The sequence below is a fragment of the Daldinia vernicosa genome (genome assembly GCF_022497035.1).
Source record: "Daldinia vernicosa strain CBS 139.73 unplaced genomic scaffold F5Y00scaffold_2, whole genome shotgun sequence".
Classification (NCBI taxonomy): domain Eukaryota; kingdom Fungi; phylum Ascomycota; class Sordariomycetes; order Xylariales; family Hypoxylaceae; genus Daldinia; species Daldinia vernicosa.
Window position 1 is genome coordinate 432,109 of NW_025953918.1, and position 16,214 is coordinate 448,322.

A 16,214-nucleotide genomic window follows, 5' to 3' on the forward strand; every position below is an offset into this window, starting at 1 on the left:
CTACCACGCCGCCATGCAGGCAAACACATGTACGAAGTACATATCATTACATAATCCAAGAGACCCACTACAAATATTTCCGCCTATCAGATAATAACTGCCATTAATTGCAATAATTCAAGTCAACTTCAACAGTCCGAAGGGTATTTTACTGCTATAACATACACTCTACCTAGGTAGGTAGTTATCTCTGTTGATACGTATTAGCTTTACTTGGCTATTAAATAATGATATTTATCTCAGAAGCAAAGTCCCGTCTTTGTTACTAAAATAAATTATCAATGACAGTCCGAGCATTCTATAGAAAAAGTTTATGAAGTACACACTTAACCTACTAAAGCTCTCCCCAAGTCTGACTTTTAACCAGACTGAAATCTACCTGGATTATTAACTTGATGAAAATACTTCATGAAAACTCGACGCCTAGAGCGTAGATACATAAGTATCTAGGAGGTAGATATATATAGTTGTGTATCTTTATTCGGGAAAGAAGCAAATTGAAAAGGACCATAATTACATGTATCTAAGGAAGTCAAGTGAGTTATCGATTTCTATCAGGTGTCCCCTCGCAAAGAAAACACAGTCCTCTTACTAAACCTAGCTACCTTAAGTAGGCAACCGTACATTCAATAGTTGCAGCATAAGCTCAGACTGTCCTTGAATATGCCTAGACTTCCCTTAAAGCCAGTATTGTAGTTCCGGCATATTCTTCGCTTTATTAATACTAGGATTTTTCATTGATGTACTTCATTAATATATGCAATTAATATATGCACGAATAGTCTAGAGCTTACCTAGTATACACGATTAATACATTTTGCTCTTGTTGATATTTTCCTGTAGCAAAGAGATCAACTAGTTCTCTTGTCCTATTACTTCTATGCCTACGATATCTCACATACAAAGAGAAGGCCCTGCATATCTGGACAGTCCCAGACCAAATATCAGTCATTACAGCATTTTCCTGTCTACAAATATGTGTTTCGTCATCGGAGATCGCTCTAAATCTCATCAGTCCAGCAAGATAGGTAAGATAAATAGGAGTTTACCATGTCTAACAACTCATATCTGGGCAATAACATCACCCCTTCTATGAGACAACCACTATTTTCTCCTCGCGTCACCCCTATTCCTTTCTCACCTTTTCCGCATGAGCCACAGCTCTGTTCGTGCGACCCATGTGCCACACTCAGGCTATCTCGACGTATGGATCTAAGATGTTCTCACGCAGAAGTCACCGGGGGCAATGTAGCCGCAAATATCCGTCAAGAGCGTCATGAGATCAGAACCTCCAGAAGAAGCAGCACGAGAAGATCAGACTCGGAATCCCGAGCGACATACCAATTGCCACCGGTAGTCATACCGCCGCATCTCCATCCGGGGATGGCTTATCCGGAGATTTACGTCTATCCCGGCAAATCACATCATATCACATTCCCAGTGGTCAACTACAGCTCGGCCTACCAGGCTCAGAATCGCTCATCCGGGCCAGGATGCTACCTGGCCATCTCGCCGCAGTGCGCGAAGCCGGCAGACTTCGAGGCGGCGCTAACGCCGCCAGGTTCCGGGCTTGCTGTCGTAGCGCGGTTGTCCAAGACGCAAAGAACGGCACCTATTGGCGTGTTTCGAGACGCCGCGGAACTTCGCAAAGACTCGATTCAGCTGGAAATCTGGGATGAAGATGCTATCAAGGCCCCTGCAAAGGGTCACGGAGCAGAAGTTGAAACCGACGTTCCCGATGGCGCTGAAGCTGGAGCGTCAAAGAAGAAAAAGAGAGGTGTGAATCCAGTACAGGCGAAGTAGCCCTAAAGCTGACAAGCTAATTGGATTGTAAGTTGGGCAGCTTATGATGAACGATTCATAGGCAAGTTGTCAATAAGATAGTATGGATTAATAAACAACGACATCTGGCCAACTATCACGCATTAGTATTCTCTTGTCCTATCGTTTAAGTTTATTCTGTATTGATGTTATCTACCTTGTTGTCTCCCTTGGTCCATTTCAGGGGTTAAACGTATATGTAGGTATGTACTGTTCAATCAGCCAAGCCTCTAGAACATTTCGTTGCTGTTTCTTATCCACCGGGATCGCGCTAGCCGTAGATGCGATGTCGACCAGCAATGCAGACTCTGCATTGCAGAGTACCTACCTATGTAAGGTAAGGATATAATTTCTGCACGTCATGTCGGTAGGGAAGTTATGAAGGATTTCACATCTGACAATCGGCATTGATTGCCGAACGGATTCTGCATCTTACAGCCCGTAAGGCGTACATAACCCCCAAATGCTGCGTCACCGCATCGGTAATAATCGCACTGGAGTGCCGCGTATCGGGTTAGACGTCTGGCCGCGGGAAGGTATCGTGTTGATCAGATAAAAATTTGATGCATCGTGCAACGGGATAATAAATTGGTCCGGGGTTGTGGACCCGGGCGGTGTAATTTGATGAGACGGGAGTCCCGACTCGCCGACATGGCATTGGTTAGGTACATGTACCTCTCATTGGAAGTACCTATGTATCCATGCCCGGGTCAAGCCGCGGTTCAAGATTTAGGGGGCGTATGTACATCACGGAAATAGAATACATATAGGTTAGCTCATCCGAAAAAACGAGTCTGGATCGTTCGGCAAAGCGGACGTGTTTATGCGATACACTAGACATGGTATACGATGTACGGAATATGATGGGTGATGCTCGCTCAATTGCACTTACAGGTCAGTTAAGCTAAGGCTGATCCTTTACAAAAGGTCCTCCATATTGGGGAGGTCCCCTCTATCTTAAGCTTAATTTAGCTATGTACTAGAATCAACTAAACCGCTTGCAACTGATCCTACGGGAAGACCCTTAATAGGACATATCTGAGTTACTTTAAGGAACTTACCTACATCTAAGTTCGCACGTAATAGAAGCGATTTAATAGGAGGGATGATGATAAGAGGGTCCTATCTGAGATGCTTAATCAATCTGCAAGATAATGCCAGCGGGTTTAAAAAAATAGATATTAATGAATGTACACTACAGTTATCGGATAGGTAGTACAATACATCACGGCTATCCCGTTGTCTTAGTGTCTTGTCTGATGGTTATCAGCCCACCCATAAAAAAACTTGTTGGACTTGGCTAAAACAACCGAGGTTCGCTTACTCATCTTCTCATTTCTATACAACTAACTACTAGCCTTCTGGCCTTATGCCAACGGGATTGCCTTAGCTTATGTATGTAGATAGTGGTGTTTCTTATACGCTAGTTAGCGCATTATAATCTATATGGGCCGCCTTTCTTACATAGCGCGCAGTACCGATCCCAGCTCCTTCAATGGTCGGCACATGCAGCACATGGCAGCGTTACTTGGGTATAAACATGACAGGGAAGCCTGGCGTAATAGGGGCTTGTTATTGGTATGTGTGTAGGGGAGTGGATAACCTACATAGTATGAAGTCAGGACTTAAAGATGTGTATTGCGACCATTCCGTTTCGTCACGGCCCAAGCAAGTGGATCGACAAGATAGGAAAACATACCTCGGTTCATTGAACATGTTCGAGAAAAAAAAAATAAAAATATGAGAAGAAAATAAATAAAAAACCACTCATTACTAAGTAGTACATATCATGATTCATAGCAACGCAATAAGTCGAATAAGCAAGCATATTTCTATAAACAAAGCGCATAGGTTGTTTGTTAACCCGTTTGCTCATATTTCCTTCGCCCACTTGTTTGCGTCACTTAATCGGCCTGCCCAATTCGCGATCCTGACGACTGACTACCTACCTCTTAATACTCGGTAGCCACAAGTTACCGACGGCGAATTCGGGGTTTATCAAAGCCTACCGGAGGCTGAGCTCTATAGTACACGAATACATATAACATTCCCATAACGTCCTTATACATATAAAGTCTCTAGGGTTCCTATCCTAGAGACGATTTACGTCGGACAGTATGAACATCGACTGGCCTTCAATCCTAACTCTTCGACAAAGCAACAGTGAACCTAGCAATAGTGAAAGTGATACAATGTCAGAAATAACGCCTATCCCAGAACCACCAAGTCTACCTTTCCTAGGCCACGTTACCGAGATCGATCGAGAACTCCCCTTACGCTCATTTATTTCGCTCGCCGATAAGTATGGTGAGATATATCGACTTCGCCTTCCTGGAAGGTCGCTGGTAGTTTCTTCAAGTCATCGTATCGTGAATGAGCTTTGCGATGAGAAGCGTTTTGTCAAAATTCCCAAATCTGCTCTTAACGAAATTCGAAATGGTGTTCATGATGGTTTATTCACAGTGAGTTAGCTTACAATGGGCATTGGTGACACAATATGTTAATCAAGACCATAGGCCCGACCAGATGAGCCTAATTGGGGTATCGCTCATCGAGGTTAGTCTACCAGAGCCCCAAGAAACTTGGGTTATGCTCACATTAGACAGTTTTAATGCCTGCATTTGGCCCCTTATCGATCCGGGGCATGTTTGACGAGATGCACGAGATTGCAACTCAGCTTTGTATGAAATGGGCCCGATACGGACCTTCAAACCCGATCGACGTTACTGAAGACTTCACTCGTCTCGCGCTTGACACGCTTGCTCTCTGCTCGATGGGTTATCGTTTCAACAGCTACTATACCTCAGAGCTTCACCCCTTCGTTGCAGCCATGGGTGATTTCCTCGTTGAGTCCGGCAACAGGCCGAACAGAACGATGCCCACTTGGTTTTACCGAAATGAAGACGCCAAGTACTGGGAGGATATCGAAGTCTTGCGAAAGACGTCCGACGAAGTTCTCCAAGAGCGTAAACGCAACCCGTCCAACCGGAAGGATCTTCTCAGTGCCATGCTTAACGGCGTGGACCCGAAAACCGGACAGCACATGACTGATACGAGTATCACCGACAACTTGATTACATTCCTCATCGCCGGTCACGAAACAACATCAGGATTGCTTTCATTCGTGTTCTTTGAACTCCTAAAACACCCCGAGGCTTACCGAAAGGCCCAACAAGAGGTCGACACTGTTATCGGGAAAGGTCCCATCACAGTCGAGCACATGTCTAAGCTCCCGTACATTGTAGCTGTAAGTCAAGAATCTAAAATCCCTATATCACCTCACATGCGCATCAGTCAGCACGGAGAAATGATTATACTAACACACATTTAGGTGATGCGTGAAACCCTAAGATTATGCTCTCCCATTCCCCAGATCGGTGTCACACCTAGAGAAGATACTCTTCTTGCCGGAAAGTACCCGGTAAAGAAGGGCGAGATGACTGTTATGATGTTGAAGAAGATGCACGTGGACCCGGCTGTGTACGGCGAGGATGCCGAGGAGTTTAAGCCTGAGCGCATGCTGGACGAGCCGTTCAACAAACTTCCCAAAAACGCGTGGAAGCCTTTTGGCAATGGCCTTCGAGGCGTAAGTAATGACGCTGTATTGAGATTATCATATTACTAACACCCTATTAGTGTATCGGTCGTCCGTTTGCCTGGCAGGAGGCCACTTTGGCCATAGCCATGCTTCTACAAAACTTCAACTTCGTCCTTGACGACCCATCTTATACCCTGGCTATTAAGCAAACATTGACTATCAAGCCGAAGGGTTTCCGCATGAGGGCAACCCTCCGCGATGGAATGACTCCGGGCCAACTGGAACATCGCCTGGCTGGAACACCTGAATCACCAGCGGATGCCCTAAACGGACTCTCATTGAATAACTCCCTGACATCCGCCGCTAACGGTAGTAGTGGAAAGCCCATCACAGTTCTGTACGGAAGTAATAGTGGTACTTGCGAGGCCCTCGCTCAAAGAGTAGCTAGCGATGCGTCGCGCAAGGGATACAAGGTTTCCAAGCTTGATATCTTGGATACCGCCAATGGAAACCTACCTAAAGGTCAGCCTGTCGTCATAGTCACCGCTTCATATGAAGGAGCACCGCCGGATAACGCTGCCCATTTCGTGTCTTGGATAGAGAGTATCAAAGACAAGACGACATTCGAGGGAGTACAATACGCTGTTTTCGGTGTCGGCCACCACGACTGGGCTCAGACCTTCCACAGGATACCAAAGTTGGTGGATAGCAAGCTCGAAGAAGGCGGCGCTACTCGCATCGCAAATTTGGGACTCACCGACGTTGGAAACGGCGACGCTTTCGCAGACTTTGAAGCGTGGGAGGATGAGGTGCTTTGGTCATCGCTTAACAAGCAATACGGTACATCTGAGGTTGAGACGGACCTATCACCGGCTTCCGGCCTGAAAGTATCAGTGACGAGCCCACGTACATCCACCCTCCGACAGGACGTCATGGAAGGTTTGGTAGTCGACACTCGCACGCTGACCGCCGATGGAGAACCCGTTAAGAAGCATATTGAAATCGTACTTCCAAGTGACGAAACATACCGAGCTGGTGACTACCTGGCGGTCCTGCCCATAAACCCTAAGCAGATCGTCGAGCGAGCCATGCGTAGATTCCATCTTCCATGGGATGCGCATATCACCATCAACAGCGACGGAATGACATCCCTCCCAACCAACGCCTCACTCCCCGCCCACGACATCTTCGGCGCTTACGTGGAACTATCCCAACCGGCAACAAAGAGGGTAAGCTAATAAATATCTCAATCTTGTATCGTCAGCAGCCCAGCTAACAACAACATCGTAGAATATAAGCACTCTAGCCGAAGCCGCAAAAGACGAAGCCGAAAAAGAAGCTCTGAAGAACCTTGCAAAGGACTCCGAAGAGGCGTTCAACAAGCGCATCTCGGTACTAGACCTACTTGAGAAGTACACGTCCGTCGACTTACCCCTGGGCGCTTTTCTCGCCATGCTCCCGCCTATGCGTGTGCGACAATAGTACGTAGCATACATAACTCCCTTCGCAACCTACCAGTTGACCACAACGCTAACACCAACCAGCTCCATCTCCTCCTCCCCTCTATGGAACCCCTCCCACGTAACTCTGACCTTCTCGGTCCTCGAAGCCCCGTCCAAGTCCGGCCAGGGCACATACGTCGGCGTAGCATCCTCGTACCTCGCATCCCTCGCCCCGGGCGACAAGCTGCACATCGCCGTCCGCCCATCCCACGCGGCCTTCCACCTGCCGCAAGACGTCGAGAACACGCCCGTCATCTGCGTCGGCGCAGGCACGGGCCTAGCTCCCTTCCGGGGCTTCATCCAAGAGCGCGCGGCCATGCTCGCCGCCGGCCGCAAAGTCGCGCCCGCTCTGCTCTTCGTCGGATCGCGCGAGCCGGGCCGCGACGACCTCTACGCCGACGAGCTGGCGGAGTGGGAGAGCGCCGGGGCCGTGACGGTCTACCGCGCGTTCAGCCGCAGGCCCGAGGCGGCGGGCGGAAACCGGTACGTGCAGGATGCGCTGCGGGCGTCTCAGGACGACGTCCTGAAGCTCTGGCGCGACGGCGCGAAGCTGTATGTCTGCGGATCGCGGGCCGTTGGCGACGGGGTCAAGGAAGTCATTGTCGAGCTGATCAAGAAGGGGGCGCAGGAGACCCACGGCAAGGACGTGACGGACGAGCAGGCGGCTCGGTGGTGGGAAGGCATGCGGAATACCCGGTATGCTACGGATGTGTTCGACTAAGCATGTTTACCTACCTATGCTTGCATATTATTGTTGTTGGTGGTGTAGATATTGTTTGATACCTTGGCGGGGGAGGACTATTTATTGTATTTTGACTGGATTCCATTAGGTATATACCTCAGATAGACCGAGTATTTGCACATATAGCGGTGAGGTGAGGATTAGAAAGGGGGTAGTTAGGGTGGTATTCTATGCTCTTCTCAGTAGAGACTTGGCTATAAATTGATATTGATTATACTACTTATTGTCGTCGAGGCTCTCCATAGTATGTAAGCCTGCTGTGACCAATTGCAACCCATCCCACGATGATTCTAGAACACTTGATATTTTCGACAGACTCGATGGGAAGGCTTGGCACCGTATTCATATTTATCCACGGTCTCATGGTGTCGCATTTGGAGTGTAGATACCGATAAGTATCGGACGAGCACGCCTAATCGAGAAGTTGGTTCTTAGATGTGTTACGATGATGCAGTCTCTCCAGGCATCGATGTCACTTATCGCATGTTAAATAATAATGATCTTGTAATACAACATGATAATTGTTAAACATACAAGGTACCTAGGTATGTAGCAATCGTTGTTTGCGGTCATCTATAAAATGGTTGCTGAGACCCGACTTTACAAATTTCCTCTACCTAACATTAGTGACTGTCGTCTCAAAAATAAAAATCGAGCTTTTTATCGTAGTGTTTGTTAAGTCCTCATACTTATCCTAGTATCGTCTAGTTAATGGGTATTCCACAATTAAATCAAAGTCGATTAATTGTATCGCTGGCTCTCTTCACTATACTGATCCTCTTATTCCGGAACGCCGGTAAATTTAACGATCCCGACCCCGACCCAGTCATCGTGAACATGTCAGACACGGGCGACGTCATCTCGAAACTGAAAGTGTCAGTCCGCCAAGTCAGCAGCGCATCGTCCCCCCCGCCGAAGCTAGCGGTGGCTGTCACCAATACGCACTCTAGCGCCGTGACGATCCTGTCCTGGAACTCCCCTCTGGATCCGTTAGCGTTGCAGTTAGGCCTCGTGTCTTTTGTACACGCCGATAGCGACAGCCCCATTCAGATTCCGACAATCCAGATCAGGCGTAAAATGCCGCCGGGGCCGGAGGCCCTAGTCGAGATCGGGGCGGGCCAGATTAGAGAACAGGTCCTAGAACTCAGGGATCCTATCGTGCCACTGGAGGAGCTACGTGGCAAGGTGAGGGTCGCTTGTGCAGGAGAGTGGATGGGTGTCTGGCTGTCAGAGGCCGACGCCGTTCCTAAGGCTTCCCTGGAGAAAGCTGGCGCCAGTGACGACGCATTTCGGGGGCCTTTCCGAAGTGAGGCAGTCGATATGGAGTTATAAGTGATGCTAGGTTAGCTTAGTTGGGAAGGTATTTGTATAGGCAGAAAGGCGTCAAAATAAGTGCCGATTTTAAGTCTTAAGCAAATAATATCCTTCTTTTCGTAAACTTATTTCTTAGCAACCAAAATAGTAAAAAGTTCTCAAAAATTAGATTAAGAAAATAAAGTCATTAAATTTTAATCCTTAAAAGAAATGAGAAATTTCTATTAGGAATGGCGAAGTTATATGAGATACAATTTGGAGTGTGACTTATTGCAAGAATAAAAAAAGGCACTTAGTTTGGCGCTATTCTGATAGGGTATAGGTGTCGAGGCCTGATCGTATAGGAACAGTGTTATGGTCTAAAGTGTTCACGAAGATGGTGGGATAAGAATTATTTTAACGAGTAAATTGAAGCTATTCGATATCGACCAGACGCTTTAAGCGTGAACATGTTCATTCCTCTAATCTCTGGATAGATGGATAGATACCTAAAGAGACGGGCTGGTGTGAGATTTATCTAAAGCTGCAAGGTGAGGTATCATCTAGGTTAAAGAGTTGTAATAATAAACGTGCGCAAAGGTTGGGTATTAAATACATGTAAGAGCCTGACGTAGCTACAGCTACAAGCTACAGCTACAATTTATCTAGCTCGTTACACTATTCCCACAGTCATTGAACAAGTATGGGGCTATACTAAATTAGGCTTAAATATGACAGTTAGGGTACTGGGGTAAGACCGTGTCGTTAGGCTAAGGTTCCATATAAGCGGGGTGGGTTACTTACAGATCTGAGCCCCACCATCCCACTATCCCACTGCCTGGTACCCCTCAACGGCGGGGTTCCCCTGAAGGTCCCCAAATCGTTGAATCCAGCTGCGACTGCAAGTCTACTTCATAGGGCATCCAGGTACCTAACCTACCTCATTTCAGCCTCATCTATTTCGGCCTGTTATAGCAAAATAATACCTATATGTAGTAGGTATGCAGGTTAGATGTTAGATGCATATGACATACACAGCATTATAAATATAAATGCTGCATTGCTGCTGTACGCCTTAGGCACCTACCTTGGTAGATATGCCTGAGATGTAGCATCAAACCAAGGCAATACATAGGTACAACACGCAGCCTAGGTACAATACGTAGGTACTTCACAATTTTAACTTCTTTCCTACACCTAAGCTTTATTTCACAACCGTCCGTTTCCAAGCTTATCAACTTAACCTTCTTTTACCCTCCCTACCTTTTCTACCTTCACTTCCAGCCTCCCGGATCATCTTTTATATGTCCTCCCCGCCTCCTCCTACTCGTCTACAATCGTGATTCTACGGATTGTCTTTTCGAGTACGATATGAGCCCTTGAGGTGTCTACGCCTCGTCATCCACCCCTCGTTCATTGGCTGGGACATGAACCATCTAGATTATCTGCATCTTACTTGGCCGACGTTGACTTCCTCTCCTACCATACCCGAACTGGGCCCGTCAATTCAGAGCGACTTCGTTAAACCAAAAACGATATCATTTTAGGACGCCACCTTTACCACTGTTGCTCTTTCTCCTTCTAGCCGATGATCGGCCGCCCAACGCCAGTCTAAACCCACCAATTCCATCTTGATCACCCTCGTTCAACGATATGTCGTCTTCATCATCCCCTGTCCGTTTGGACATTCCGGTTGAGCCACAGCTACAGCGTTTTACTTATTTTGCTAAATTCCCGTTCGACATCCGCCATCAGATTTGGGAAGAGATTATCTATACACCCGGTATCCATTTTCTAAAGTTCGAGGAGAATGACGATGCCTCGGATACGCCTAACGATTTTAACTCTGTGGGTTCCCAGTACGCACCTAAAATGGGAGGGGATGTCAAGAAGTCCAAATTCACTAGCACTCTCAAACCTGTATTCCCCTTCCCAGCAGCCGACAAGTCGTACTATCTTACCATGAACAAGACTTTCACCCAACTGTCACTGTCTTGCAATGAGGCGAAGAGGCTGGTTGAAAACCTAATCGAACGTGAGGGCAACCTAACTCTCGACAACGGCCGTCTAGTCCACCTGGCGGGATCTTCAGATATTACGTGTTTCGACTATCCTGGTGCCACCTGGTCCCGCCCTTTAGGCCCCTGGGCTGAGCGTTTAGATCAAAATCAACTAGCTAAAATTCGCCGCGTGGCTATTCGTTACAGCACAAAGTGGGATAACGAATGTCGTGTCTGTAGTACTTGTGGCATCATACACAGCTATCACCGCGATCACGGCAGTATGCTTCCGCGACATGCATACGAGTTTGCTGCCTTGTTTAAGAATCTCGAGTCTTTCTACTTCATGGACTGCCTAGCGGTTCGAAAGCAGCGCGACAAGTCTAAGCCGACTTCGTGCATCTTCGCAAAACGAGGTACGTAAATCGCAATTCACAACTACTCTCTGCTCGCAACTGACAGCAGAATAAGCATGTGGGGATAAGGGTGAGAGCTTTGCTAGCGGGGAGGGGGGACGCACGTACTACGAAGTTGACCCTGAACTCTGCAAGGTTAACACTCACGTCTTTCGCACCCTCTCGTGGGTTCGCGAGGCCTACATCACCTACTGTCAGAAACATTCAAAAGGTCCGGTGGATCCGGAGAAGGTCAAATTCAAGGTCTTAACCTGCGAATGGGACACTGACGAGCTAGTCCCTGCGAAGCAGCAAGAGCCAATCTCGGGTCGAGCCTCCTCGGCCTATAAACGTCAGAAGAAGCGAGGTTTCAGCCTTACGGATAGCTTCAGGAAGATGAGCATCGGTGACACACCCGACTCTGGCGTCAAGTTTCACAGCAACCTTCCTGTAGTCTTCGGCGACGGTGGCAAGTCGAAATTTGAGTTCACCATGGAGATGCCCTTTCCGACGCTGCACACGTAGCACATTTGGTACTGCGTGTATCATTATTTCTTCTCGGACGGATCCTAGGTAATAAAACATTCACAGCATGGCGTACCGGGTCCTAAAGAATACCTTTGTTTCCCTTGTTTATTCATCTTCCTTTCCAGGTGTTGATACCCAATCGTTGCAGGCGTTATCGGTCACAACTAGGGTCTCCGGAAGGGATGGTTCTTCTCACAAAATATTTTATGAATCATAAAAATGGCGCGGAACATCAGTCTACAGATTTCGGTGGCTTCGCTCCCCTGAACTCTCACATGGCAAAGAGTGGCCAAGTCTGGTGCTTGTCCCACCTTTTTTTTCTTTTGTGCTAGGTAGACAGATACCCTATAATACAAACTTTCGGGTCATGATAGGATCTGTGATATGCTCTAGCAAAGATCAAATACACGTTTTTGATAGTTAATTGATAATGCCCCTGAATTGTTATGCCTAGTAGTTCAGGTACGCACTGCTGTCTTGCTTCAATGGGTGTATCGATTATTTTGTTAATAACCATTATACCTATCACCCCGTCCCCCTATAAGACAACCGCAAGAGCCTAATTTCCTGACTCTTGTACCAAACCCAGCCTAGCTTTCTCAACCATATCCTTCAACCCCCGGACCCGTTCGTTCGCCCCGTCGCTAACCTGTCCCCCAAGCTCCTTCTGGAGCATATCGAAATGGCGGGCATGGGATATCAAACCCGAAGCGCCGCCCTGTTGTTGCCTCTGCTCCGGCAATATGCCCAGTCCCCGATCGATGTTGTCGAGGAAATACAGCACCGCTTGGCAATAGAACATGCTCGCTAGTCGCCCGCTGAACATGTAGAAGGCGCCCAGCTGGACGCCCTTGCTGGGATCGGACAGGGTAAGCGGGTATCGGTCGATGCCGATGGCCCGCCGGTGCGCGTGGAAGAACATGACTTCCCAGAGGTTGATCGTTTGCACGTAGCAGCTTACGAGCACGCAGACAAACGGGGTTGTTAATATCACGTCTTTCTCGGCCGGCGTATCGCCAACCGTGGTTTGGCAATTATCCTCTTGACCTAGATGCCCTAATAAGGGCTCTTCAGCGTAAGACGAAGAAGAAGAAGAAGAATCGATTGCGGCCCCGTCATCAGCGACGACGTGTCCATGGTGATGGTGGTGTAACGGCTTGGGCTCGTGCTTAACAACCCAGACGAGATTCGTAATAGCCTGCTGGAATCTCTGCGCCATGATGAGCAGTTTCTCGGCAAGCGAAACCCCGTCGCCGGCCGGGGGAGGCGGATGGTCGCAGAACGTGACGAAGTTTACCCTCCCGCTTTCGTCTAGTTCCTGGAGGGCTCGCCAATGAGCGTGCAGGTCGACGTTAAGCTGGGAAAGCTCCTTGAGGCATTCGTGCCGATCTAGCTTCGCCGTCAAGAGGCTGTGTACCTCTAGGGGGTCCCTGTCCGCGGAACATCCGGAGTTAAAGCGGGTCGGCTCGTCCCATTCGGGAGTCCTGTACTCGGAAAGCGGTAGCATTATTGGATTTAAGTCGAAGTCGTTTACATGGCTATGCGGTAGCGATGGCGTCTCGGCGAATGAACCGTTGACTTGTGGGAGGTCATCAAGTCCTGGTGGTAGTAGTAGATTATCTGGACTCTGGCTTGGCGGTATACTACCCTGGGCTTCCGGAGTATCATGGCTTTCGCATACCAGTAGTTGAACAGGAGGTATACTTGCTTCGGCGGCTGCTGAGTCGCTTATTGTGGTTTGTGATGATGAGGCGACTTTTCGCGGACGTCCTGGTGGCTTGGCCGGCGCGACTGAGCAGCGTAGGTCGAGCCGTAAGCACCGAGTGCATTTCTCCTGGTTCTCATCGCGCAGACACCTCAACTTCGAATGCCGGCACCTAATTAGATTGAAAATGTGAGTTTAAATGAGACATGGTCATATTTTGGGAACTGTAGGGCTATTATAAGGTAGGTATATATACCGATCACAGGCAGTGCGTCGTAAGCTCGATCTAGGATGAGGAGTTGTTGTCTCCATCTCATAATTTCCACAGGGTCTTGCAATTGAGGATCTCGAAGGGAACTGCGTAAAACTTATGAATTCTTGTAATGATGGAGTTAACTTACAATTACGGCTTGGCTATAAGTTAATTGGAAATCAAATGAGAATGTTACATATTACATATAAAAAGACCGCCGAGCCATCATCTCGCACGGACGTCTTCTTTCTATTCTAATAGGTAGCCGGTACGAAGATAGCATCACGAAGGTATATAGGACTTATATTAACCTTAAGATTTATGTATAATTACCTACCTCCTATATAACATTGACTGAGACATACACCTGGGCTTCTAAAGGAAAGAATCTTTTTGCCTAGTTATTCATTGAATAAGAAGAGTATCAAAAAAGCAATTTAAAAATGTATAAAATCAACTATCTCGTATTCCGTTCAAGTTGACTATTATTAAGTACCCGTCTTTCGTTCTTCGAGACCAAACTCGGTCTTCAACTCTGTTCTCAACTTTACTTCTTTTTCAAAGAGAACCGAGAGAAAGACAAAGCCGGACAGCGGTACTCCGATAAGGAACACCTTCTGAAGAGACAGCGTGAAGACGGTCCTGATTTGCTGCCTCGCAGGTTCCTCGAACGATTCCACGAATGCCTTTGTCGCGCTTGCGTACGAGTTCCCCGACGTCAACAGCGCTCTAGCTCTAGGGTCCTCTATCATCGGCGCGTACGATGCGGTAAAGCTGTTGAAGATAGCTGCCGCGATCGCCACGCCCCATACATTGCCGAAGCTTCGGATAAAATTCCAGCTTGCCGTAGCAGCCGCCTGGTCCTCTTCTTTGAGAGAGGCCTGAAAAGCAGGGAGTAGCGTATTCGTGAGCATGCTTGTCCCCAGCGCTGTTACTATGTTGATCCAAATCCAAGCCGCCGTGCTGGTGCTTTGGTCCATGATGCTGAGGAGCCCTAACCCAAGGGTAAACATAGCAGAGCCGATAATGTGAATAATCTTATATCTACCCCATCTAGACAGCATCAGCAATGCGATGGCAGCCCCCGGTATCCCCACGAGACTATATACTAACAATTCCACGCCAGATTGCGACGGCGAGGATAATCGAACGCTTTGGAAGTAGAGCGGAATGAAAAAGAACTGCCAGTAATTCTCAGCCGAGTTCAAAAAGGAGATAACGTATACGATGACAGCGGTACGGTTGCTAAATAAACGAAGGGGCATGACTGGCTCGACTACGAAGGGCAAGCCTTCAAAAACCACAAACAGTACAAGGCCGCCAACCCCAACCACCAGGGGTACCAGGATGTGCCATGACTTCCAAGGATATAACACGTCCGCCCAGGTCAGAGCGATCAGAATAGACACCGTGGATGCGATTAAAATTGCATTGCCGATATAGTCGATTTGCCGTATCTTCTCGTAGGCCGTCGTAGACCTATCCCATTTGACGCGGAGGAATAAAAATAAGAGTATGAATGCTAACCCGCCAATAGGCAAGTTTATATAAAACACCCATCTCCACGATGTGTTTTCGACGATAACACCCCCTAAAATGGCCCTAGAGTCGTCCCGATACCATATATAGCTATGATTATTGCGATGAAATTGCCGCGCTGCCTCAGTGGGACGAGATCTGATACGATGATATCGATGATCATATTAATACCTAGATAATCAGCTCCGGTCAGTTTCGCGCCCATAATTGAACGACTTAGCTCGAACGTACCGCCTGAGCCCATGCCCTGGATTGCTCTTCCGGCGATCAACATAGCCGAGTTTTTCGCACCACCACATATTCCGCTACCTATGATATAGATGGCGACGATAGACAGAGCTAAGTGACGTCGCCCGAAGAGGTTTGATAATTGCCCACATAAAGGCTGAATAGCCGCGCTTACTCCGTCATTTCAATTAGCCACTCGACGTTAGATTAGTCTATTTTGAGATCATCCTACCTCGTTAAGAAGAAGATATTGCTAATCCACACGTAATCCTGGCCGACATTAAGCTTCTCGACGATCGTAGGTAAAGCAGTGACGACGACAGTATTCTCGGCGGCAGAGAGCAAAGAGACCGTACAGAGCGCGATGATGATGGCCCAGAACCGAAAATCTCTTTGCGGCTTCTCATCAGAGGCCTCGGGGACGTTGGGATTCCGCACACTAGCATCGTTATTTAAGATATCTGGGGACGATGTCTCACGATTCGAGTCGGCTGATGCGGCCGGGTTTGTTTGCATTCTGATCTAGGGGGCTCCCAACCGTTCCATTGCTGATGATGTCCATCCTCGTGGTTGTAAACAGTAACTGCCATGGCGCCTTTTAAAGGAATGGATACGGAGAGATGTTTAGATGAAGAAAAATCTTGGGCGATTCTAAATCGGAAGGTTTCAA

At 47.8% G+C, this 16,214-nt stretch overlaps 6 protein-coding genes across 6 annotated transcripts; 4 read left to right on the forward strand and 2 right to left on the reverse strand.

Moving 5' to 3' along the window:
* Positions 1-858: 858 nt before the first annotated feature.
* On the forward strand, positions 859-2,472 carry F5Y00DRAFT_223559 (uncharacterized protein). Its single transcript, XM_048005893.1, has 2 exons — positions 859-1,915; positions 1,979-2,472. The coding sequence occupies exon 1, from the start codon at positions 1,051-1,053 to the stop codon at positions 1,801-1,803; it is 753 nt and encodes a 250-aa protein (XP_047869703.1). The 5' UTR covers positions 859-1,050; the 3' UTR covers positions 1,804-1,915; positions 1,979-2,472.
* Positions 2,473-3,752: 1,280 nt separating this feature from the next.
* F5Y00DRAFT_59716 (cytochrome P450) lies at positions 3,753-7,826 on the forward strand. The gene is made up of 7 exons (XM_048013861.1): positions 3,753-4,283; positions 4,338-4,377; positions 4,428-5,068; positions 5,153-5,407; positions 5,458-6,588; positions 6,650-6,840; positions 6,904-7,826. The coding sequence occupies exons 1-7, from the start codon at positions 3,939-3,941 to the stop codon at positions 7,580-7,582; spliced, it is 3,282 nt and encodes a 1,093-aa protein (XP_047869704.1). The 5' UTR covers positions 3,753-3,938; the 3' UTR covers positions 7,583-7,826.
* Positions 7,827-8,079: 253 nt separating this feature from the next.
* Positions 8,080-9,000, forward strand: F5Y00DRAFT_223563 (uncharacterized protein). The gene has a single exon (XM_048005894.1). It carries the CDS (start codon positions 8,315-8,317, stop codon positions 8,933-8,935), a length of 621 nt encoding a protein of 206 aa, XP_047869705.1. The 5' UTR covers positions 8,080-8,314; the 3' UTR covers positions 8,936-9,000.
* A 1,549-nt stretch (positions 9,001-10,549) lies between these two features.
* F5Y00DRAFT_257078 (uncharacterized protein) lies at positions 10,550-11,816 on the forward strand (the record flags this gene model as incomplete). The annotated part of the gene is made up of 2 exons (XM_048010508.1): positions 10,550-11,312; positions 11,368-11,816. The coding sequence occupies 2 exons, from the start codon at positions 10,550-10,552 to the stop codon at positions 11,814-11,816; spliced, it is 1,212 nt and encodes a 403-aa protein (XP_047869706.1).
* A 436-nt stretch (positions 11,817-12,252) lies between these two features.
* F5Y00DRAFT_223566 (uncharacterized protein) lies at positions 12,253-13,932 on the reverse strand. Its single transcript, XM_048005895.1, has 2 exons — positions 13,781-13,932; positions 12,253-13,696 (listed from the first exon to the last, which is right to left on the reverse strand). The coding sequence occupies exons 1-2, from the start codon at positions 13,834-13,836 to the stop codon at positions 12,379-12,381; spliced, it is 1,374 nt and encodes a 457-aa protein (XP_047869707.1). The 5' UTR covers positions 13,837-13,932; the 3' UTR covers positions 12,253-12,378.
* A 241-nt stretch (positions 13,933-14,173) lies between these two features.
* F5Y00DRAFT_269173 (MFS general substrate transporter) lies at positions 14,174-16,060 on the reverse strand (the record flags this gene model as incomplete). Its single annotated transcript, XM_048012388.1, has 4 exons — positions 14,174-15,368; positions 15,398-15,487; positions 15,548-15,714; positions 15,777-16,060. 4 exons carry the CDS (start codon positions 16,058-16,060, stop codon positions 14,266-14,268), a joined length of 1,644 nt encoding a protein of 547 aa, XP_047869708.1. The 3' UTR covers positions 14,174-14,265.
* Positions 16,061-16,214: the final 154 nt, after the last annotated feature.